Source organism: Schistocerca cancellata, chromosome 1 (genome assembly GCF_023864275.1).
Source record: "Schistocerca cancellata isolate TAMUIC-IGC-003103 chromosome 1, iqSchCanc2.1, whole genome shotgun sequence".
Lineage (NCBI taxonomy): Eukaryota > Metazoa > Arthropoda > Insecta > Orthoptera > Acrididae > Schistocerca > Schistocerca cancellata.
The window spans coordinates 573643942-573661657 of NC_064626.1; the positions used below are offsets into that span (position 1 = coordinate 573643942).

Consider the following 17716-nt stretch of genomic DNA (forward strand, 5'->3'; position numbering starts at 1 on the left):
AAAGTAAACATATTTCCTCCGCAGGTGAAATGCACTAGCTCCCTGTATTTTACAAATTTTCGCCTTAATAACTGAAAGGTCACTGAACCTTAGTTGATCGCCAACTAGCACAGACTCATGGCGGGATAATATAATGCATGTTTATGCTGGCGGTCCACTTCTTGAGATGCTTCCACTTGCTTTTGAGGCAACAAATCCGTGGCCTGTTCATGTCAAACAGTGGCTGGGCCTGCAAGAGCCACCTTGTATTGATGTGCTGCATTACTGCAGTGATTGGCCTGGACTGCCTCACGCTGTATAGGTATCTAGTTTTCGCTCCCACGTAAACGCTACAGGTTTTTGAAACGTGCTTGGATTGTCAAGTTACGTCTTGTTTTAAGAATATTCGGTTACTATGGAGTTATTGTGCAGAGAAGGAGAAGCAGAAATGTTAGTCTAAGTATGAAGCTATCTGCCTGTATATTTAAGTGAAGAGAAATAACGATTGTGATGACTGAATCAGAAACTGGATCAGCTGTTTTCGAGACGCCATATTTAACTTGGCTAACATGCAAACACAACAGCGAAAAACGATTTCCGAAATTCGGTTTTCGCCTTCCGGAAGAGGTGTCGAATGTAAACGTAGTGCGTGAACTGGTACCTACACATCATGTTCAGTCTGCTTCCGCTCAGTTTCACTGACGGCCTGTGCCCGTGCTGGGCTCTGGCTCGGGCCGTAGCTTCGGTACAGAACACCAAAAAAGTTCTATGTGAATCGATCTACAGCAGTGATCTAGTATAGAGATCACTGATCTATAGGAACGCACAGCCAGTCTCTTGCGAGATACTACTGATATCTTGCAGTGGTCACGGCATGTGGCACAGACATAAATGTATGTCCGTGGGTTGTGGTCATTAATGAAAACCTTTGGCGTCAATTGAGCGAGTGTTTATGTTTGAATCAGCGAATGTGTAGTGTTTATTTCTGCAAGTAGTAATGCTGAAGCGTTATTTGCTGTGGTTTGCCAATGAACATATTGAGTTTAGAATACCGGTACGTGTTTTGTAGTAGCAGTGAGAAAGTACAGGTATAGATGTGTCGTTGTTGTCATAGCGCAACGAGGAAATTTCTTGTGTAGGTCTAGATGCTAAATTACATCAATACCAAAAACTAAAGAGTGTTTGCATATCATTACCAGGAACACTGGTGTTTATTTTCTGTTGTTTCTCACTTGCTTTGTTGCCACTGTTTAAGTAAACTATGCACGTGTAAAACCCTGAACTTAGATTGACTATACGACAGGAAAGTTGTACAGTAGAAATTTGTGAAGTTTGTACTCCGGGAAGAAACACTGTAACGAAACAGGTTTTTTATTCCTAATATTGATCTAAAATTTTTGTTAAATGACATGACATTGCCGATTTACATGTAAACCCAAAAGCCGTACTATTGAAATCCAACAAATGAAGAAAGCTTAGTGAAAGCCCAACATATTGAATGACCAACTGTTTAGTGAAATAATATTTATGTCTTATTACTGTGGTCATCTGTCTTACACAAAGAGCGACAGCAAATTTCTTTACAAATAGAGAAAATCCATCTGAAGCTCAGAACGCAGTTCTATATCCACTAGTGCCTCCTCGCAAGATGAGCCTAAAATTGGCTTCTCAAAAGAAGTACCTCTGTCTCTTTTGATATTCCTGCATCTAAATATAACGCCAGGCAGTAATTATGTATTAAGAACAACATTGCGTTGGAGCATGGAAATTACTCTGTGGAGAGTATGTTGCTATGTAAAGAATGAAAGTGCCATCTGCAAGAGTAGCTCTGGCTTACACCTTTACTTTAGGCAACCATCATTTTGTTGTTAGGATGCTAGGAAACTGCAGTTTGTTTACAGAACTCAGATCTTTTACAAAACCCTTGTTGTAACTCACAGTGAAATACTGTTCAGATGCATGGGTTCATTGCCAGAAACCATTCTTTCCTTGCACCACTTGTAGGCCTAGGTGGAACAGTATGAAATTTTGATATGTTGTTCATTCCATTCCACTACAGAATAGTTGTTTGCAAATATGTCTTGCGAATGACTTTGCATTTCTAGTAAACCTCTGTACTGTGTGTCTATCCACTATGCCTCAGGTGATCATAAAAAAAAGTAAGGCTACACTGCATTTATTCATTATTCATCTCCTGCAGAGCCTATCAAGAAGGAGAACCTTCAGGGATCTAGACTGAGCCAAGATATATACAAAATAGCCAAGATATATACAAAATAAATTTTATTTATCTACTTTTTTTGCATGGACCCAACACAATGATGGATTTTGCAAATGCCAGACATTATAAGATGACAAAAATTATGTTTACAAAATATTTTACATACTACAGTAGTTTGAAGTGCTATCTTTCATTGAAACTGACCCAGTGTTAACTGAAACTGATCCAGTGGGCACACTTCGCCTTTTTTCGAGAAACCTGTTTTATCCAGTGTCGAGAAGGCAAATGCAAGGGTAGGGCTCTATTAATCATCAGCATATCAGATATATGGTGAATGATTTTCCTCCTGAGGGAAGTGGCAGCAAGGGATAGGAATGGACACAAGTTGGACTCGAGTGTGTATGTCTAGGAGCCTCATTCAGTATGTTGAAGAGGCTATTCGGACAGCCATTGAGGAACGGGATGCAGCCAACTGCAGAGTGTGTTGCATTTTGGAACAAATTGTGCCCATTATCCTGGCTGAGAGGTCATAGTTGGTACATTCTAGTAACTGTCAGAGAGTGTTGAGTAGAACAGTAGCATTGTCCCAAAAGCTGATTATGGCTCCGAGTCGAGTGGAGGGACTGAACTATAGACTTCGAAGATTCTGTGACAAGCTAGGCTGCGACTTTCTGGGCTTGTCCCATAGAGTTGAGAACTTTAATCATCCAACAGTAAATTGGGGAAAATTACAGTTTTGTTAGTGTTGGCAAGGGTAAGACATCTTGTGAAACATTACTAAATGCTTTCTCTGAAAATATGTAGAACAGGTAGCTTACAACCCCACTCATGAGGGAAATATATTGTATGTAATGGCAACTAAGAGACCTGACCTCTTTGAGGATCCCTACATCAATACTGGTATCAGTGACATGGTTGTCGCAGCAAAGATAGCCAAAGTACAAAGGACAACTAAAACAAGCAGAAAAATATATATGTTCAGTAAATGAGACAAAAAATCAATAGCATCTTATCTGAAAGAGAAACTTGAAATTTTCATCATAGGGCAGGAGCATGTAAAGGAACTATGACTTAAGTTTAAAAGTCTAGTTGACATGCACTGGATAGATACATACCCAGCAGAATAGTTTATTATGGGAGGGACCCTCCATGATATATTTTTACTGTAAAGAAACTTCTAAAGAAACAGAGACCACTGCATAAAGGGTGTAAAACAAAGCATACGACTATAGAGAGAAGAATGCTGAATGAAACATGTCTGTTAAGAGAGCATTGTGTGAAGACTTCGATGACTACCATAGCAGAATAGTGCAAGTGATCTTTCACAAAACCCGAAGAAATTCTGGTCATGTGTAACGGCTTTTAGTGGCACCAAAGTTAGTGTCAAGTCCCTAGCAAATGAGACAGGAACTGAAATTGAGGAAAGTGGAGCAAAAGCTGAATTTCTCAACTATGTTTTCAAATGTTCCTTTGCAAAGGAAAACTGGGGATAATTGCTCCAATTTAATCATTGTACCACTGAAAAGATGAGTGAAATAAGCATCAATGTCACTGGTGTCGAGAGACAGCTTAAATCCATAAAATTGAACAAAGCTCCAGGGCCCAGTGGAATACTTGTCAGCATCTACATTGAATTTATGGCTAAGTGAGCCCCTCTTCTGATTATTATAGATTCCTGGAACAAAAAACCGTGCCCAGTAGTCACAGGTCACAGTCGTCTACAAGAAGGGTAGCAGAAGTTATCCATTAAATTACTGTCCAATATACTTGACATCAACTTGTTGTAGACTCCTAGAACATATTCTGAATTCAGACATGAACAGAATGACCTCCTCCATGACAATTAGCATGGATTCTGAAAACATCGATCATATGAAACTCGACTCTCACTCTTCTCACATGACACACTGAAAGCTTCGGATCAAGGCAGTCATGTAGATGCAGTATTTCTTGATTTCTGAAAAGCATTTGACTGAGTATCTCATCTAAGCTTTTCAAAAGTGCAATTGTATGGTGTATGAAGTGGAATTTGTGACTGGACTGAGGATTTTTGATTGGGAGGATATAGCATGTTATCTTGGATGGAAGGTCATTGACAGAATTAGAAGTAACTTCTGCTGTGTCCTAGAGAGCTGTGTTAGGACACTTGCTGTTCATTTTGTGTATTTTATGAGCTTGCAGAGTAACTTCAGACTTTTTGCAGATGATGCAGTTACCTCTAATGAAGCACTGTCTGAAAGAAGCTGCATAAATATTCAGTCAGATCGTGATAGGATTTCAAAGTGGTACAAAAATCGGCAGCTTGCTTTAAATGTTTGTAAATATGAAATTGTGCACTTCACAAGACAAAAAAAGATAGTATCCTACTACTGTAATATCACTGAGTCGCAATCAGAATATGCCAACTCATACAAATACCTGGATGTAACACATTGTAGGAATATGAAATGCAATGATCACATTGGCTCAGTCTTGGGTAAAGCAGGTAGTAGACTTCTGTTTATTGGTAGACTACTGGGGAAGTGCAGTTAGTCTACAAAGAGGATTAAGGGGATTGCTTACAAATCACTGATGTGACCCACCCTAGAATATTGCTTAACTGTGTGGGACCCATATCAAATGGGACTAACAGGTGATATTGGACATATACAGAGAGGGGCAGCATGAATAGTCACAGGCTTGTTTGACCCGTTGGAGAGTACCATAGAGGTGCAGAAGAAACTTAACTGGCAGGCTATCAAAGATAGATGTAATCTGTTCCAAGAAAGTCTACCAATAAAATTTCAAGAACCGGCTTTAAATGATGACTCTAGGAATATACCACAACCCCTTATGTATTGCTCACATGGGGTTCATGAGGAAAGATCAGAACAATTATAGCACACTCAGAGCCATTTGGTCAGTCATTCTTTCCTCGCTTCATATGTGAATGGATCAGCAGAAACCCCAATAACTGGTACAATGGGACACACCCTCTGCCAAGCACTTCACAGTGGTTTCCAGAGTATAGATGTAGACTATCGGGCAATTCATATGGTGTGGTGGGTAGCATGCCAAGAACTTATGAAGTCTGATGATCGACTTTCCAGGTGCTTTTGTCAACCTTTTGTGGATGCCATGCCAAGAAAGTATGCGGTGGTTGACATTCTAGCTACTTTTGCCAGTCTTTTGTGGATACCATACCAAGAAAAGTATCCAGTCGCTATAATGGGTGACTTCCAAGTGTCTTTGGCAGCCTGTGAAGTTTGCAAAGTTAAGAGAGTGCCAAGCTTCTAAGTGTCTTAACAATAGCCTGGTGGGTTATTGTGAGTGACTGATTGGATAAAGGTAATCAAACACTTTAGTTTAGGTAGCCCACAAGGATCAATATTCTGTGATAATACACACTTTCAAATGACATCTAGTTTTTGATGTTAACACATATCTTTCTATTTGTCCTTTTGTTTGAGGAAAGTAAGAATTTGGATCAATTGAACCTACTGGTTCTGTATGTCAGCTTCGTCCTGTGACCCGATGATGTGGTATTGATGTTATACATACACAAGCAGGAAGAGACTAGAATACAAACAATATTTTATGTGGGTATATATTATTTTTTGGAATTTAAGTTATGGTGAAAGACTGATTTGTAGCATAGCCTGTGGCCTACAGTACATTGATTTTAATTTGAATGGCTTTAGTGTATCAAAATTCGGTGATCAGAGTTGCACTGATCTGTGTAAAACCCTGAAGTCACTCATATTGGTAATAAAAGTGGACAAGAGATCCCAGTGTATTGTGGTCATAGTGTTTCCTCAGTTAACATGGAACCTGTCACAACCGCAGAACCTTTCACAGTGTTACCAGTTTCATTCATACAGTATTCATCTTCTATTTCTACTCACATGTGTTGTATTCAGTGACACCTGGTGCTCACAATATGGTGTTATACTGCCACAAGTGAAGTGAGGTAGGTGTTGCAAATTCTTGTACTTTCTAATTATGCTTAGTTACAGTGGTCACCTTAAAAATAGAACCTATTTGAGTCCACACAAGTCTGTAAAGTGTCCGTTTCACTGCTGGAAGATTTTCCAATACTTAACATGGCAAAATTCTACCCCTACGTTGTGCAGGATAGACACACAGTGCTGAGATTGCCTTTGGGCTCGTGGACTAGCACGGGACAGGAGATGTGTAGGTTTGAGCGAGCCTGTCAATGACTCAACGCTTCTGCTATAAGGTGAGTTGTATCACCTACTCCTAAATTATTTACATTCTGCCAGAACTTTCATATTATCTGTTTTTCTGCTTATGTGGTACAGTATGTATCCAGCGTCATCAACATCTGCAATAAAACTTGCAGTTGTGGTGGTGTTGTGGATGTGACAAATGCATAGTCACTGGCACAAGAGTTCAGAGAAGGCTGATTGTTGTATGGCCACGAGCAAAAGCAGCAAGCACTAATCATATTGACATTGTTATTGAACAAGCAGTTTTTGTTCCTCTGGCTGGGTGTGAAAACTATACGGTCAAAGTTGATGCTTATGTGGGATCTATGCTTACTGTCCTGCATGAATGCCTGGAAACGAAGAATGTCTCTTCGTTGAAGGTGTAGTGAATGCAGACTGAAAACCACAAGGCTTGCAGTTTGTCAGGTGATATTGTTATACGTGTAAGTGTCCTTTTTACATCATTCTTCAATGAAATGTAGAAGCATTGAAATTCTGTAACAAGACAGATAGCATAGTGGCAACTACCCTACTCAGTGACACAATAAATTGTGGGTTGATAATGGAGAAAAAGATAATGCCCATGTTTTCTGATAAACTAAGTGTTATTGTGTCATTGTACCCCTAAGAATACTTTATTAATGGCTATGGTCAGTGAACTTATTTTACAAGTGATGTTTCTTCCAGTTAAAAACTTAAGAGTTTGTACACACTTTAACAACAAGGGAGGTGACATAGTGGTTAGTACACTGAACTTGCATTTGGGAGGATGAAGATTCAAATCTGTTTCTGGCAATTTAGGTTTTCCATGATTTCCCTGAATCATTTAAGGCAAATGTTGGGTTGGTTTCTTGAGAAGGGCACAGGTGATTTCCTTCCTTCCCCAGAATTCCTTATGCCAAGCTTCTGCTTCATCTGTGATAATCACATTGCTGACAGCACGTTAGCCACTAATCTTTCTTATCACACTTTATCATGAAGAGCAGCACCTTGATTTGTCAGGTATTCCTAATGCAGGTACCCTTCAGCAACAGAAAATAAAACTAAGGTGATGTCTGATATTCTGTACGTGCCAGCAGTTGCTTCCAGGAGTTTTAGTTGTTTTATGTGATGAAGGATGCTGCTTGTAGTTGCTCATTTTTATCAGGGCACTCTATCAGCAGTTTGCAATTAGATACGAATGCCCCAAATAAATGTAAATATTAACGACAATGAAGACATGTTGACAGAGTTGCAGAAGTTACCTTCAGTATTCCTATGGAGTATCATCTCAGTTATGTGACTGGATTCACAATTTCCTGTCAGAAAAGTCACAGTTCATAGTATTTGACAGAAAGTCAATGAGTAAAACCCCGAGAGAATTGCTTATGCCCTCTTCTGTTCCTAAACTATTCAGATGTTTTAGGAGACATATTGACCAGCCTTCTTAGATTGTTTGCTGATGACTCTGTCATTTACCATCTAAGTCAACGAAAGGTAAAAACCAATTGCAAAATTATTTAGACAAGGTATCTGTCAGGTGCAAAAAGTGGCAGTTGACTCTAAATAATGAAAAGTATGAGATCATCCACTTGATTTATAAAAGGAATTTTGGTTGCACAATAAATCACACAAATCCAAAGGTGTCAATTCAACTGAGTACCTAGGGGTAACATTTACATATGTCTTAAATTGGAACAATCAGATAGCTAACATTGTGGTGAAGGCAAATCAAAGACTGTGCTTTATTGGTAGAAACACTTTAAAGGCGCAACAAAACCACTGAAGAGGCTGCCTACGCTATGATTGTTTGTCCTCTGCTGAAGTGTTGCTGTGCAGTATGGGACCTTTACCGGACAGGATTGACAGAGGACTTGCAAAAAGTTCGAAGTAGGGCAGTTCATTTTGTACTATTTTGAAATACAGAAAGAGTTACAGATATGATATGCAAGTTGGGGTGACTCTCATTAAAACAAAGGCTTTTTTGATGTGGTGAGATTTTTTATGGAATTTCAATCTCCAATTTACTCCTCTGTGTGCAAAAATGTTTTGTTGATGCCCACTTACATAGATCAAAATGATCACTGTAATAAAATACAAGAAATCATAGCTTGAACAGAGAGATTTAAGTATTCATTTTTACTGGGAACTATTAGAAAGTGGAAGGGTAGAGAAAAAGTGTGAAAGTGGTTCGATGAACTCTTTGTAGGCACTTCAGTATGAAGTGCAGAGTAGTCATGTAGACTAGATGTTGTAGTGGTGGAATTTTCAAATTTTTGCACTATGTCTTTTGTCAGGAAAAATATTTAACATGAACACATAATACACCTCCCAAACCATGAGGCTGGTTTGGGGCCTGTGTCTCATGGGCACATGCACTCCAGAATAGACAGCTCACCAGGTATACACTGTCCACATTTACATCCCTCACTCACATACAGACAGAACCTGCTGCCATCCTTGAAGAAAACAGAGTGCCATTCCACCCTCCAGTCAACTCTTTCACAACACAAGAGTAGCTGTGCTTGGTGGTATTTTGTGTTGGTGTCTGCCTGGACAGAGGCACATGTGATCTCAGTCCAGCTGCAAGCAAACGGTTCCCAAATAGTCCTTTGTTACACAGTAGGTGTAACATGTGTACCGATTTCTTCCCTGGGCAATATTTTTTCCCTGGACAGTATTTGGTTGGCCACCGCTGCTTGAACAATTCACATCCAGCACCTGGTCTACAGATGTGAGAATGTTCCATAAACCACTGCTGAAACCTGCGACATACCCCCGGTGTATTGTGCCCAATATCTGCAGTGGTACATTGATGCACCCATCCTGCTCTCTGCAGGCCTACAATGCAACCCTATTCAGATGATTGTATTGTTTAACAGGAGTACACACTCATTGGCAGTGAATATTGCAATTAGTGTTCACTGCTAAACTCAGCACAATTACTATCTGCAGAGAAAAAATGGGGCAGAAAACAAGCCTCTTGGGCACCAACTGATCATTGATGACACTGACAAATCATTCACTACCACTACAACCCGTCAGTATGTACATATTATTCCCTGGTTCACGGAACATAGTCTTCGAGAGAGTTGCATTTTTTCTGACAGTGCATGTAGCTTTGAATTACTGTTAGTTAGTATGGACTGGCAGGTTTTAATAAGGTTCTTGACTTTCATAGAATATGTCATTGTGACTGTTAGGTAACTGAGGGAATTCTAAACTTGTAGGCAAGAAAGAGTGTTGACCACAATAAAGAAATAACTGTTTTCAAGATGTGATTGCCAAAAAAGCTGACAGGGGAAACAGTTTTAGTGTTACTTGATTGGTCAGAATATATTGAAAAACTGTTTACATGCCTCAATTCTACAGAATTCCCTGAGGTACCCTACAATCCTACAGAGAAATATTCTTTGGAAGTGAAGAACTTTATTACAGTCAACCAGTCCATATTTACTAGTAGTAACTCCAAATACCTCACAAACATGAATCCTATAGCAACCAAATAGTATGGGTTTTCAAAGATATTCTAGTAAGGCTTGTAGTGTTTTCAGTTTCAGCACCTTGTTTGACAATAGCCAGAGTTAAACCAAAATTTAGAATACCTAATTTGCTTGCATTAGTGGAAGAATTAAGAGCTGTACCTATTCCACCTAGTGCAAGCTAATCTTGTTTGACATCAGCAGCCTATTTTCAATATTCCTGTTGGCGAGGCTATGGAAATTTTAACAGAATGTTTCCATTGGACACAAACAACATCCTAGACATACTTAAAGAAGGATTATTCAAGTTCCAACAAACTCTGTACAGTCAGTTAGATGGTTTATTGATAAAGTACCCTTTGAGTCTCTTATTACCTGAAAACAGTTTGTATAGTTTTAAACAAACATGTTTGCATAAGGAGACTATGAGTCCTAAAGTACATTACTCTACTAGGTTTATGGACAATAAACTGTGCTTGTGGATAGGCACCACTAGACAATTAAACATTTCCAATTTTTGATAGGTAGATTGCTACTCACCATAAGGATGACACGTTGGGTTGTAGACAGGCACAGTGAAAACTTTTTTTCGCATTTAGATTTTGGCCAAAGTCATAAAAGGAAATACACACACACACACACACACACACACACACACACACACACACACACACACACACACACACACACACACACAAAGCATGCATCTGTCATGCCGAATGGGGGTGGCTGCCATCAGGTGCAGCATTAGAAGGATGTGAGGTGGGGAGGGAGGGGACGGAGCAGAAAAGAGAGGAGCAGGGAAGGGGAAACTCGGGTGTTTGCATTGGCAGAGGGCGGCACACAAAGAGTCTAAGGGGATGATTAGGGAGGAGCTGACAGGAGAGAAGTTGTGGAAACTTTTGGGTTGAGGATTTGGGGACAGTAGATTAAAGCCAGGATAATTTTGGAAGTGGAAAATTGGCTTTAAGGATAATACCCACATGTGCAGTTCAGAAAAACTGGTGGTGGAGAGGAGGATCCAGATGGCCTGGGTTGTGAAGCAGCCATTGAAATCAAGCATGTTCTGTTCAGCTCCATGTTGCACCACAGGGTGACTTACTTTGCTCTTGGCCGCAGTTTGGTGGTGACCATTCATCCTGGTAGACAGCTGGTTGGTAGTTACACCAATATAAAAAGCTGTGCAGTGACTGCAGCAGAGCTGGTACATCACATGGTTGCTTTTACAGATGGTCCGGCCTCTGAAGAGGTAGGATAAGCTTGTGATAGGACTGGAATAGGATGTTCGGGGTGGGTGGATTGGGCAGGTCTTGTACCTGGGTCTTCCTCAGGGATTTGATCCCAATGGCACGGGTTTGGGTTTGGGAGTGGTATAAGGATGGACTAGGATGTTGCGGAAATTTGGTGGCTGATGGAACGCCACTTTAGGAGGAGTGGGAAGGATCCTTGGTAGGATGTTCCTCATTTCAGCGCATAATGATATATAATCAAATCCCCGATGAAGAATGTGTTTCAGGCATACCAGTCCAGGGTGGTATTGGGTGACAAAGGGGGCACTCCTTTGTAGTGGGTCATTGGGGGTGGTGGGGGATAGGGGCTGTGTGGAGAAATGGCACAGATGATCGGTTTGCACTGGGGATAGCATCTGCCTTTGAGGGTCTTGGTGAGACCCTCAGCATAATGGTCAAGGGATTTCTTTTCACTTTTCCTCAGGTGGCCAGGCTGTACTGGAGGGACTTTTTGGTGCGGAAAGAATGACAGCTGTTGAAATGCAGGTACTGTTAGTGGTTGGTGGGTTTAATGTGGACAGAGGAGTGAATGGAGCCATCAGAGAGGAGAAGGTCAATGTCCAAAAAGTAGGATGCTGGGTCGAAGAGGACCAGAAGAAGCGTGTGGGAGAGAAGGTATAGAGGTTGTGAAGGAATGAGGGTAGGGTGTCTTGGCCCTATTTGCAGATCGTGATGATCAGTGAACCTGAACCAGACGAAGGATTTGGCATTTTGGAAGGCTAGGCAGGTCTCCTGTAGATGGCTCATGAACAGGTTAGCATAGGAGGGTGTCATGCAGGTCTATGGCAGTGCCGTGGATTTCTTTGTACACTGTCCCTTCAAAGGAGAATTAGTAAGGTGTATGAGTTGTGGGTCTGGAGTCTGAAGGACATTGGGAAAGGTAGTGATCAATAGTGCTAATACGATGGGCATGAGGGATGTTGGTGTGTAGGGAGATGGCATCAACAGTGATGAGTAGGGGTCCAGGAGATAGAAGGGTGGGAACAGTGGAGATTTGGTGAAGGTAGTGGTATATTTTACATAGGAGGCTAGATTACAGGCAAGTGGTCGGAGTTGTTGGTCAGTGAGGGCTGAAATTGTTTCAGTGGGGGCACAATAACGAGCTAAAATGGGTGTCCAGGATTGTTGGGTTTGTGGATTTTGGAGAGCATGTTTCAAAGTGGGTGTGCGGGGTGTCACAGAGGTGAGGAGAGAAATGGATTCAAGCTAGAGGTTTCGGAAAGGGCCAAAGACCATATGGGTCATTTTTGACCCACGATGGTTTTTCGAAGGCCGTAGTTCCCTCCATAATCATCGCACAACCAAACGCTCCTGTGACTTTTCACCATTTATGAGGTTGTACAACTCACCAAAATTTCATCCCCCTAGCTCACATAGAAGTATGAAAAATTTACCTGTTATACCAGTAGTACCATGTGAGTTATTTTTGACCCATACACATTTTGACACCAGTTTTCAGACACTAAATAGTTTCTGGGCATGCCTCGACATTGTTCACGAGATGTTAGAGAATGTTATGATACTTTGGACCAAAAAGAACATTTTATTATTATTCTGGATTTACAATGTGAGTACATTTTTCCAGCACCTATTCTAGATTACAGTAAGTCACTAATTATTGTTCTCCACTCTTCTCTATTTGTCCATAAATCTTCAGGAATGTTGTTCTTCCTCATTGCTGACTGAACTCCCTGTTTCCATGTATCAGGTGGTCGTCCCCTTTTTCTTCTTCCAATTGGTACCCAGTCGATTATGCATTTTGGTAGCCTTTCCTGTTCCATTCGTCTGATGTGTCCATACCATTTAAGTTGTTTGTGCTCGATGAAATCAATAATTGAATTTTTACATTTCATCTTGTCTCTGATTACTTCATTTCTTATTCTTTCTCGTCTTGATATTCTTGCTAAACGTCTCCAGAAATCCATTTCTGTGGCTAATAATTTTGATTTCAGTTGTCATTTTGCTGTCCACACTTCTGAACCATATGTAATAATGCTCCTAACTATTGTTTTAAAAATCCTTATTTTGTTATCTGTTGTTATGTGTTTGTCCCAGAGAATTCCATTCAATAAAGAGATTGTCGCCTTTCCAGAATTTATTCTTGATCTAATTTCTTTGTCCTGTTTCCCATCATTTGTAATTTTCACACCTAAATATTTATATTCCTCAGTAGCTGTTATTGTTCCCATCCCTTCTTCTAATATTAAGTCTCCATTCACTCCACCAATTACCATGTACTTTGTTTTATTCATGTTTACATTTAGACCTGATTTTTTGTATTCTTGAATCAATTTTCTGGTCATATACTCTATGTCCTCATAGTCTTGGGCTATAATCAGTTGGTCATCTGCAAATTGTAACGAGTATATTGTTCTATCATTTATTGGTATTCCCATAGCGTGACATTTTTTCTTCCAATTCTGTAAAGTTACTTCTGTATATATTTTATACAATGTAGGTGAGATGCTACATCCTTGACATGAAGAACATGAAATATAAAATATTCGGAGGTTGGATGATACTTTATACAGCACGGCTTTCTGTTTACTATGTACAGGCAACATGCAGACCTATGGAGTGAGACTGGGAAGCTAAGAATAACATGTTATACTGTGGGAAATCCCCCCATCCCCTTCTATGTTGCTGTCTGGGGCACTGCTAACAGTTCTCTTACACAATAGCAGATGTCAGGTGCGTCGCCCTTACGGGACATAACTACTGACAACTTCTTCACCGCCATGAAACAGGCAGATGAACTGAAACAAAAAGGAACAAGTTTAGTTGGTCTTCGAAGGTCACTCAAGGAGGCCCTTCCTGGAACGTGAAGTGGAGATGACACATTGTATGCAACACTCTTAAAAGTCCAGTGACAATCTTCTCATAGCATACCAAGGGAAAAAGAAAAAAAATGTATGCCGGATGTCAGATGAATGAGAATAGTGAGAAGAAACTTCCAGAAATGGTGAAGTTCTATTATGAAACTAATGATGGAATCAATATAGTTGACCAAATGGCTAGACATTACAGTGTCCAAGCTGGCACCCACCGATGGCCTGTGCGTGTATTTTGCAATATTCTTGACCTTGCCGTGATCAACGCTCACACAATTTTTAAGTTACTTACATCTGAGAAGATTTCACATTGGCACTTTATCCTCAGCATAGCAGATGAGCTTGCTGCCCTCTACAAACCGCAGACGGGAGCCAGTCTCCCCTTGCAGGCACTTGATACCGGCACTGGCCAATATGGGAAAGGCCTTATCAAATTCAGAACTTTATCCTCAGAGTCGCAGATGAGCTTGCTGCCTCTTACAAACTGCAGAGAGAAATCAATCTCCCCTTTTAGGCACTCGATACTGGTGCTGGCCAATATGGAAGTAGATGGTCATGTCAAATTCAGGTTTCTAGGAAACAACAAAACATCAAAGGGAAAGTGCAAATATGTGTGCAAAAGCTGCCGACCAAAAACTCTTGTCGAAAGTCTGAGTTCCAGGTTAGGCAATACTGTGAAGTCCTTGTTCTGTAATATTTCCAAATATTTTTACTTATAGGCTGAAGCTATCTGTTCTTATGTTTTAGTTCCTTGATAAGCAAGAAAACATGCAGGGCATTTTAATCACCTGCTGCATTTTAGAATCTTTCCCAAATATTTTGTACTTACCTTATTTTTCTATAAAAGTAAAAATACTATTAGTACTCACATAAACAATATGTTTTGATTCTGTTTCAATCTTTTTATAAGGAAAAAATTGTAACATTGTTTTACTTACTTGTTTTAATGACAGTTGATGAAAGATTGTGGAATTTCTTCTGTAAAATTTAAAATAAAAAAAGTTTACTTGTGAAAATTTATGTTTGGCAGTGTACTGTTCATATTGTCAACATGAAGACACTCAAAACACCACCTAAATATGAATAAAATGGAGGTTTTCTACTGTGGGTAAAAAATGACCCACATGGTACTACTATGGGTACGGCGAAGTTCGGTACTTCTAGTGTTAAGTAGGGATTGAAGGTTGTGTTGGACTTCTGGGATTGGATCACTCTTGCAGAGTTTATAGGTGGAGGAGTCAGATAATTGGCAGAGGCCTTCCACCAGGTAGTCACTGCGATGCGCAATGACAGTGGTGGACCCTTTGTTTGCAGGTAGGATGATTAGGTGAGGATTTGTTTTGAGGTTGTGTGTGGCTGCACTTTCTTTTACTGAAAGACTAGTGTTTTTAGAAGGGAACCTGGGGAAGGATAGAGAGGTCAAGTCACAGGCTACTTCTATTGCATCAGAAGCCAGACCACCTATGGAAGCAGCCATGTCATATACCAGCTGCGCTGCAATCGTGGCAAAGCTTTTTATATTGGTATGACTACCAAACAGTGGTACGCCTTGATGAATGGCCACAATCAAGAGAAAAGTAGGCTACTGTGTGGCAGAACAGTGAGCTGAACATAACATGCTTGATTTCAATGGCTCACCAATGCACATGACCCTGTTTTCCCTTCCCTGCTCCTCTCCTTTTCCACTCCTCGTGTGTTTCCTTTTTCTGAAGAAGGCTTTGGTCGTAAACTAAATGTGTAAGAAACTTTTCGTTCTGCCTATCTGCAACTCAATGTGTCATCCTTATGGCGAGTAGCAATCTACCTATTAAAAGTTGGAAATGTTTAATTGTCTAGTGGTGCCTATCCACAAGCACAGTTTACTGTCCGTAAACTTAGTAGAGTGTTGTACTTTAGGACTCGTAGTCTCCTTATACAAACGTGTTTGTTTAAAACTATACATAAAGTTTCAGGTAATAAGGGACTCGAAGGGTACTTTATCAATAACCTATCTGACTGACTGTACACAGTTTGTTGAAACTAGAATAATTTCCTTTTCTAAAGAAGGCTTTGGCCATAAACTAAATGTGTAACAGTCTTCTTGTTGTTCTTGTCTGTAGCTCAACATGTCATTTCTATGGCGAGCAGCAATCTTTCTTTTTTCTTACATTGTTGATATTCTGACCTGGAGTTTCCAGTGTTTGATTTTCCCCCTTTCCTGCTCCTCTCTTCACTCCCCTGCCCCCCTCCCCTCCCTCCACCCCCTTCTCTACCACCCTGCCCCACACCCTCCTGGTGGCAGTAAAATTTACCACAGTAAAATTAAGTTTGCGTTCTAGTTGGGAGAATATTCACTAAACTTCATAAACCTTACCATTGACATTATAGAGTAGAAATGTTGAAGATTTGGAGGAAAACAACTTGTACAGGCACAGTGATACCTGCCAGTTCTCAGCATCCTGTAACTCTGAAACATGCAGTCCCCCATTCCATAGTGTCCTGCCTGTTATCTACATTATCTGGTCAGAAGTATCTGGACACCCATATGCAATGCAGAATTGACCAATAGATGTCACGAGAGGCAGATTTACCAGTCTAAAAGTTGGTAGGGAGTACTATGTTGTCAGTAGAGAAGTATTAGCAGCAGAATGGGTTGGTCAGGAGAGTTCATTGACTTCAAATGTGGATTAGTCATTGGATGTCACCTAAGTAACCAATCCATCAGGGACATTTCAATGCTTCTAAAGCTGCCCGAGTTGAGTTTTGGTGATATGACTGTGAAGTGGGGGGAAAAAAGGCGGGCAGACCTCATGTACTGAAAGACAGGGACTGCCGTGCACTGTGGAGGGTGGTTGTAAAAAAGCATGAAATATCAGCAGAAGGAATCACATGTGAGTTCCAAAGTGCTCCACTAGGCAGTGGATTACTTTTAATGCAGAAGTATATGAACACATTGTACAGCATTGTGTAGTGATTTCAGTACAGGGACAATGATTGTTTGTATTAGCATAACAGTGGCAAACAGAAGAAGATAGACAAAAGGTGAAGATATTAAACCTAGACCCCTAAAATTGTTTTGCTACAAAAAATCTAAATGCAGTTCCTCCTTCCAGTCATTGTGCAAATGCTCAGCTGGAGTGGTAGAGGTGATTGCTCAATAAAAATATCAGCTAAAATCACTCAGAACAGAAAAGTCATGTGGATTTCCTAAGGTATGTGTACGAACCTACTCTTTTGAGCTGACACCACATCAGCGACTTGCATGTTGATGAGGATGAAATGATGATTATAAGGACAACACAGCACCCAGTCCCTGAGCAGAGAAAATCTTCAACCCAGCCAGGAATCGAACCCGGGCCATTGGGTATGACATTTTGTGATTAGGGTGGGATTCCCCCCCCTCCCCTCCCCCCCTAAAAAAAAACACTTGTCAACAAATGATGATCAAAGGGACCACTGTGTCTAAAATCTATGGATACCAGTCATTGAATGCTGACCCCAATTTTGACTGGACCAGAGGTGAGATTCTTCCTTCATATCGGTCAGGGGGCCTAAATATGACTGACGTAATGTAGTGCTGAAACTGGTTGCTCAATTAAGATAACAAATGGAAATTTAGATGGCTAAAAATGATTTGTTTCCACTTTTTGTACCGAACAGCCAGGATCCTGCAGCCATCTGTATAAAGATGGACTTAACAGAGAACGTGAAAGGAGTAGGAGACTGTAAAAGAAAGATTCCAACTTTG

General features: G+C 40.5%; 1 protein-coding gene across 3 annotated transcripts in view; it reads left to right on the forward strand.

Annotated features, from left to right (window-relative positions):
• Positions 1–882: 882 nt before the first annotated feature.
• The window catches only part of LOC126181702 (tRNA (guanine(10)-N2)-methyltransferase homolog), a 178484-nt gene continuing 161650 nt past the window's right edge, over positions 883–17716 (forward strand). For 2 of the 3 annotated variants that reach the window (XM_049924792.1, XM_049924793.1), the window contains exon 1: positions 883–1033. In XM_049924792.1, coding sequence (XP_049780749.1) covers positions 977–1033 — 57 coding nt within the window. In that variant the 5' untranslated portion in view covers positions 883–976. Of the gene's footprint in view, positions 1068–17716 lie in introns of all 3 variants that reach the window. The other variant, XM_049924791.1, reaches the window with a different exon arrangement.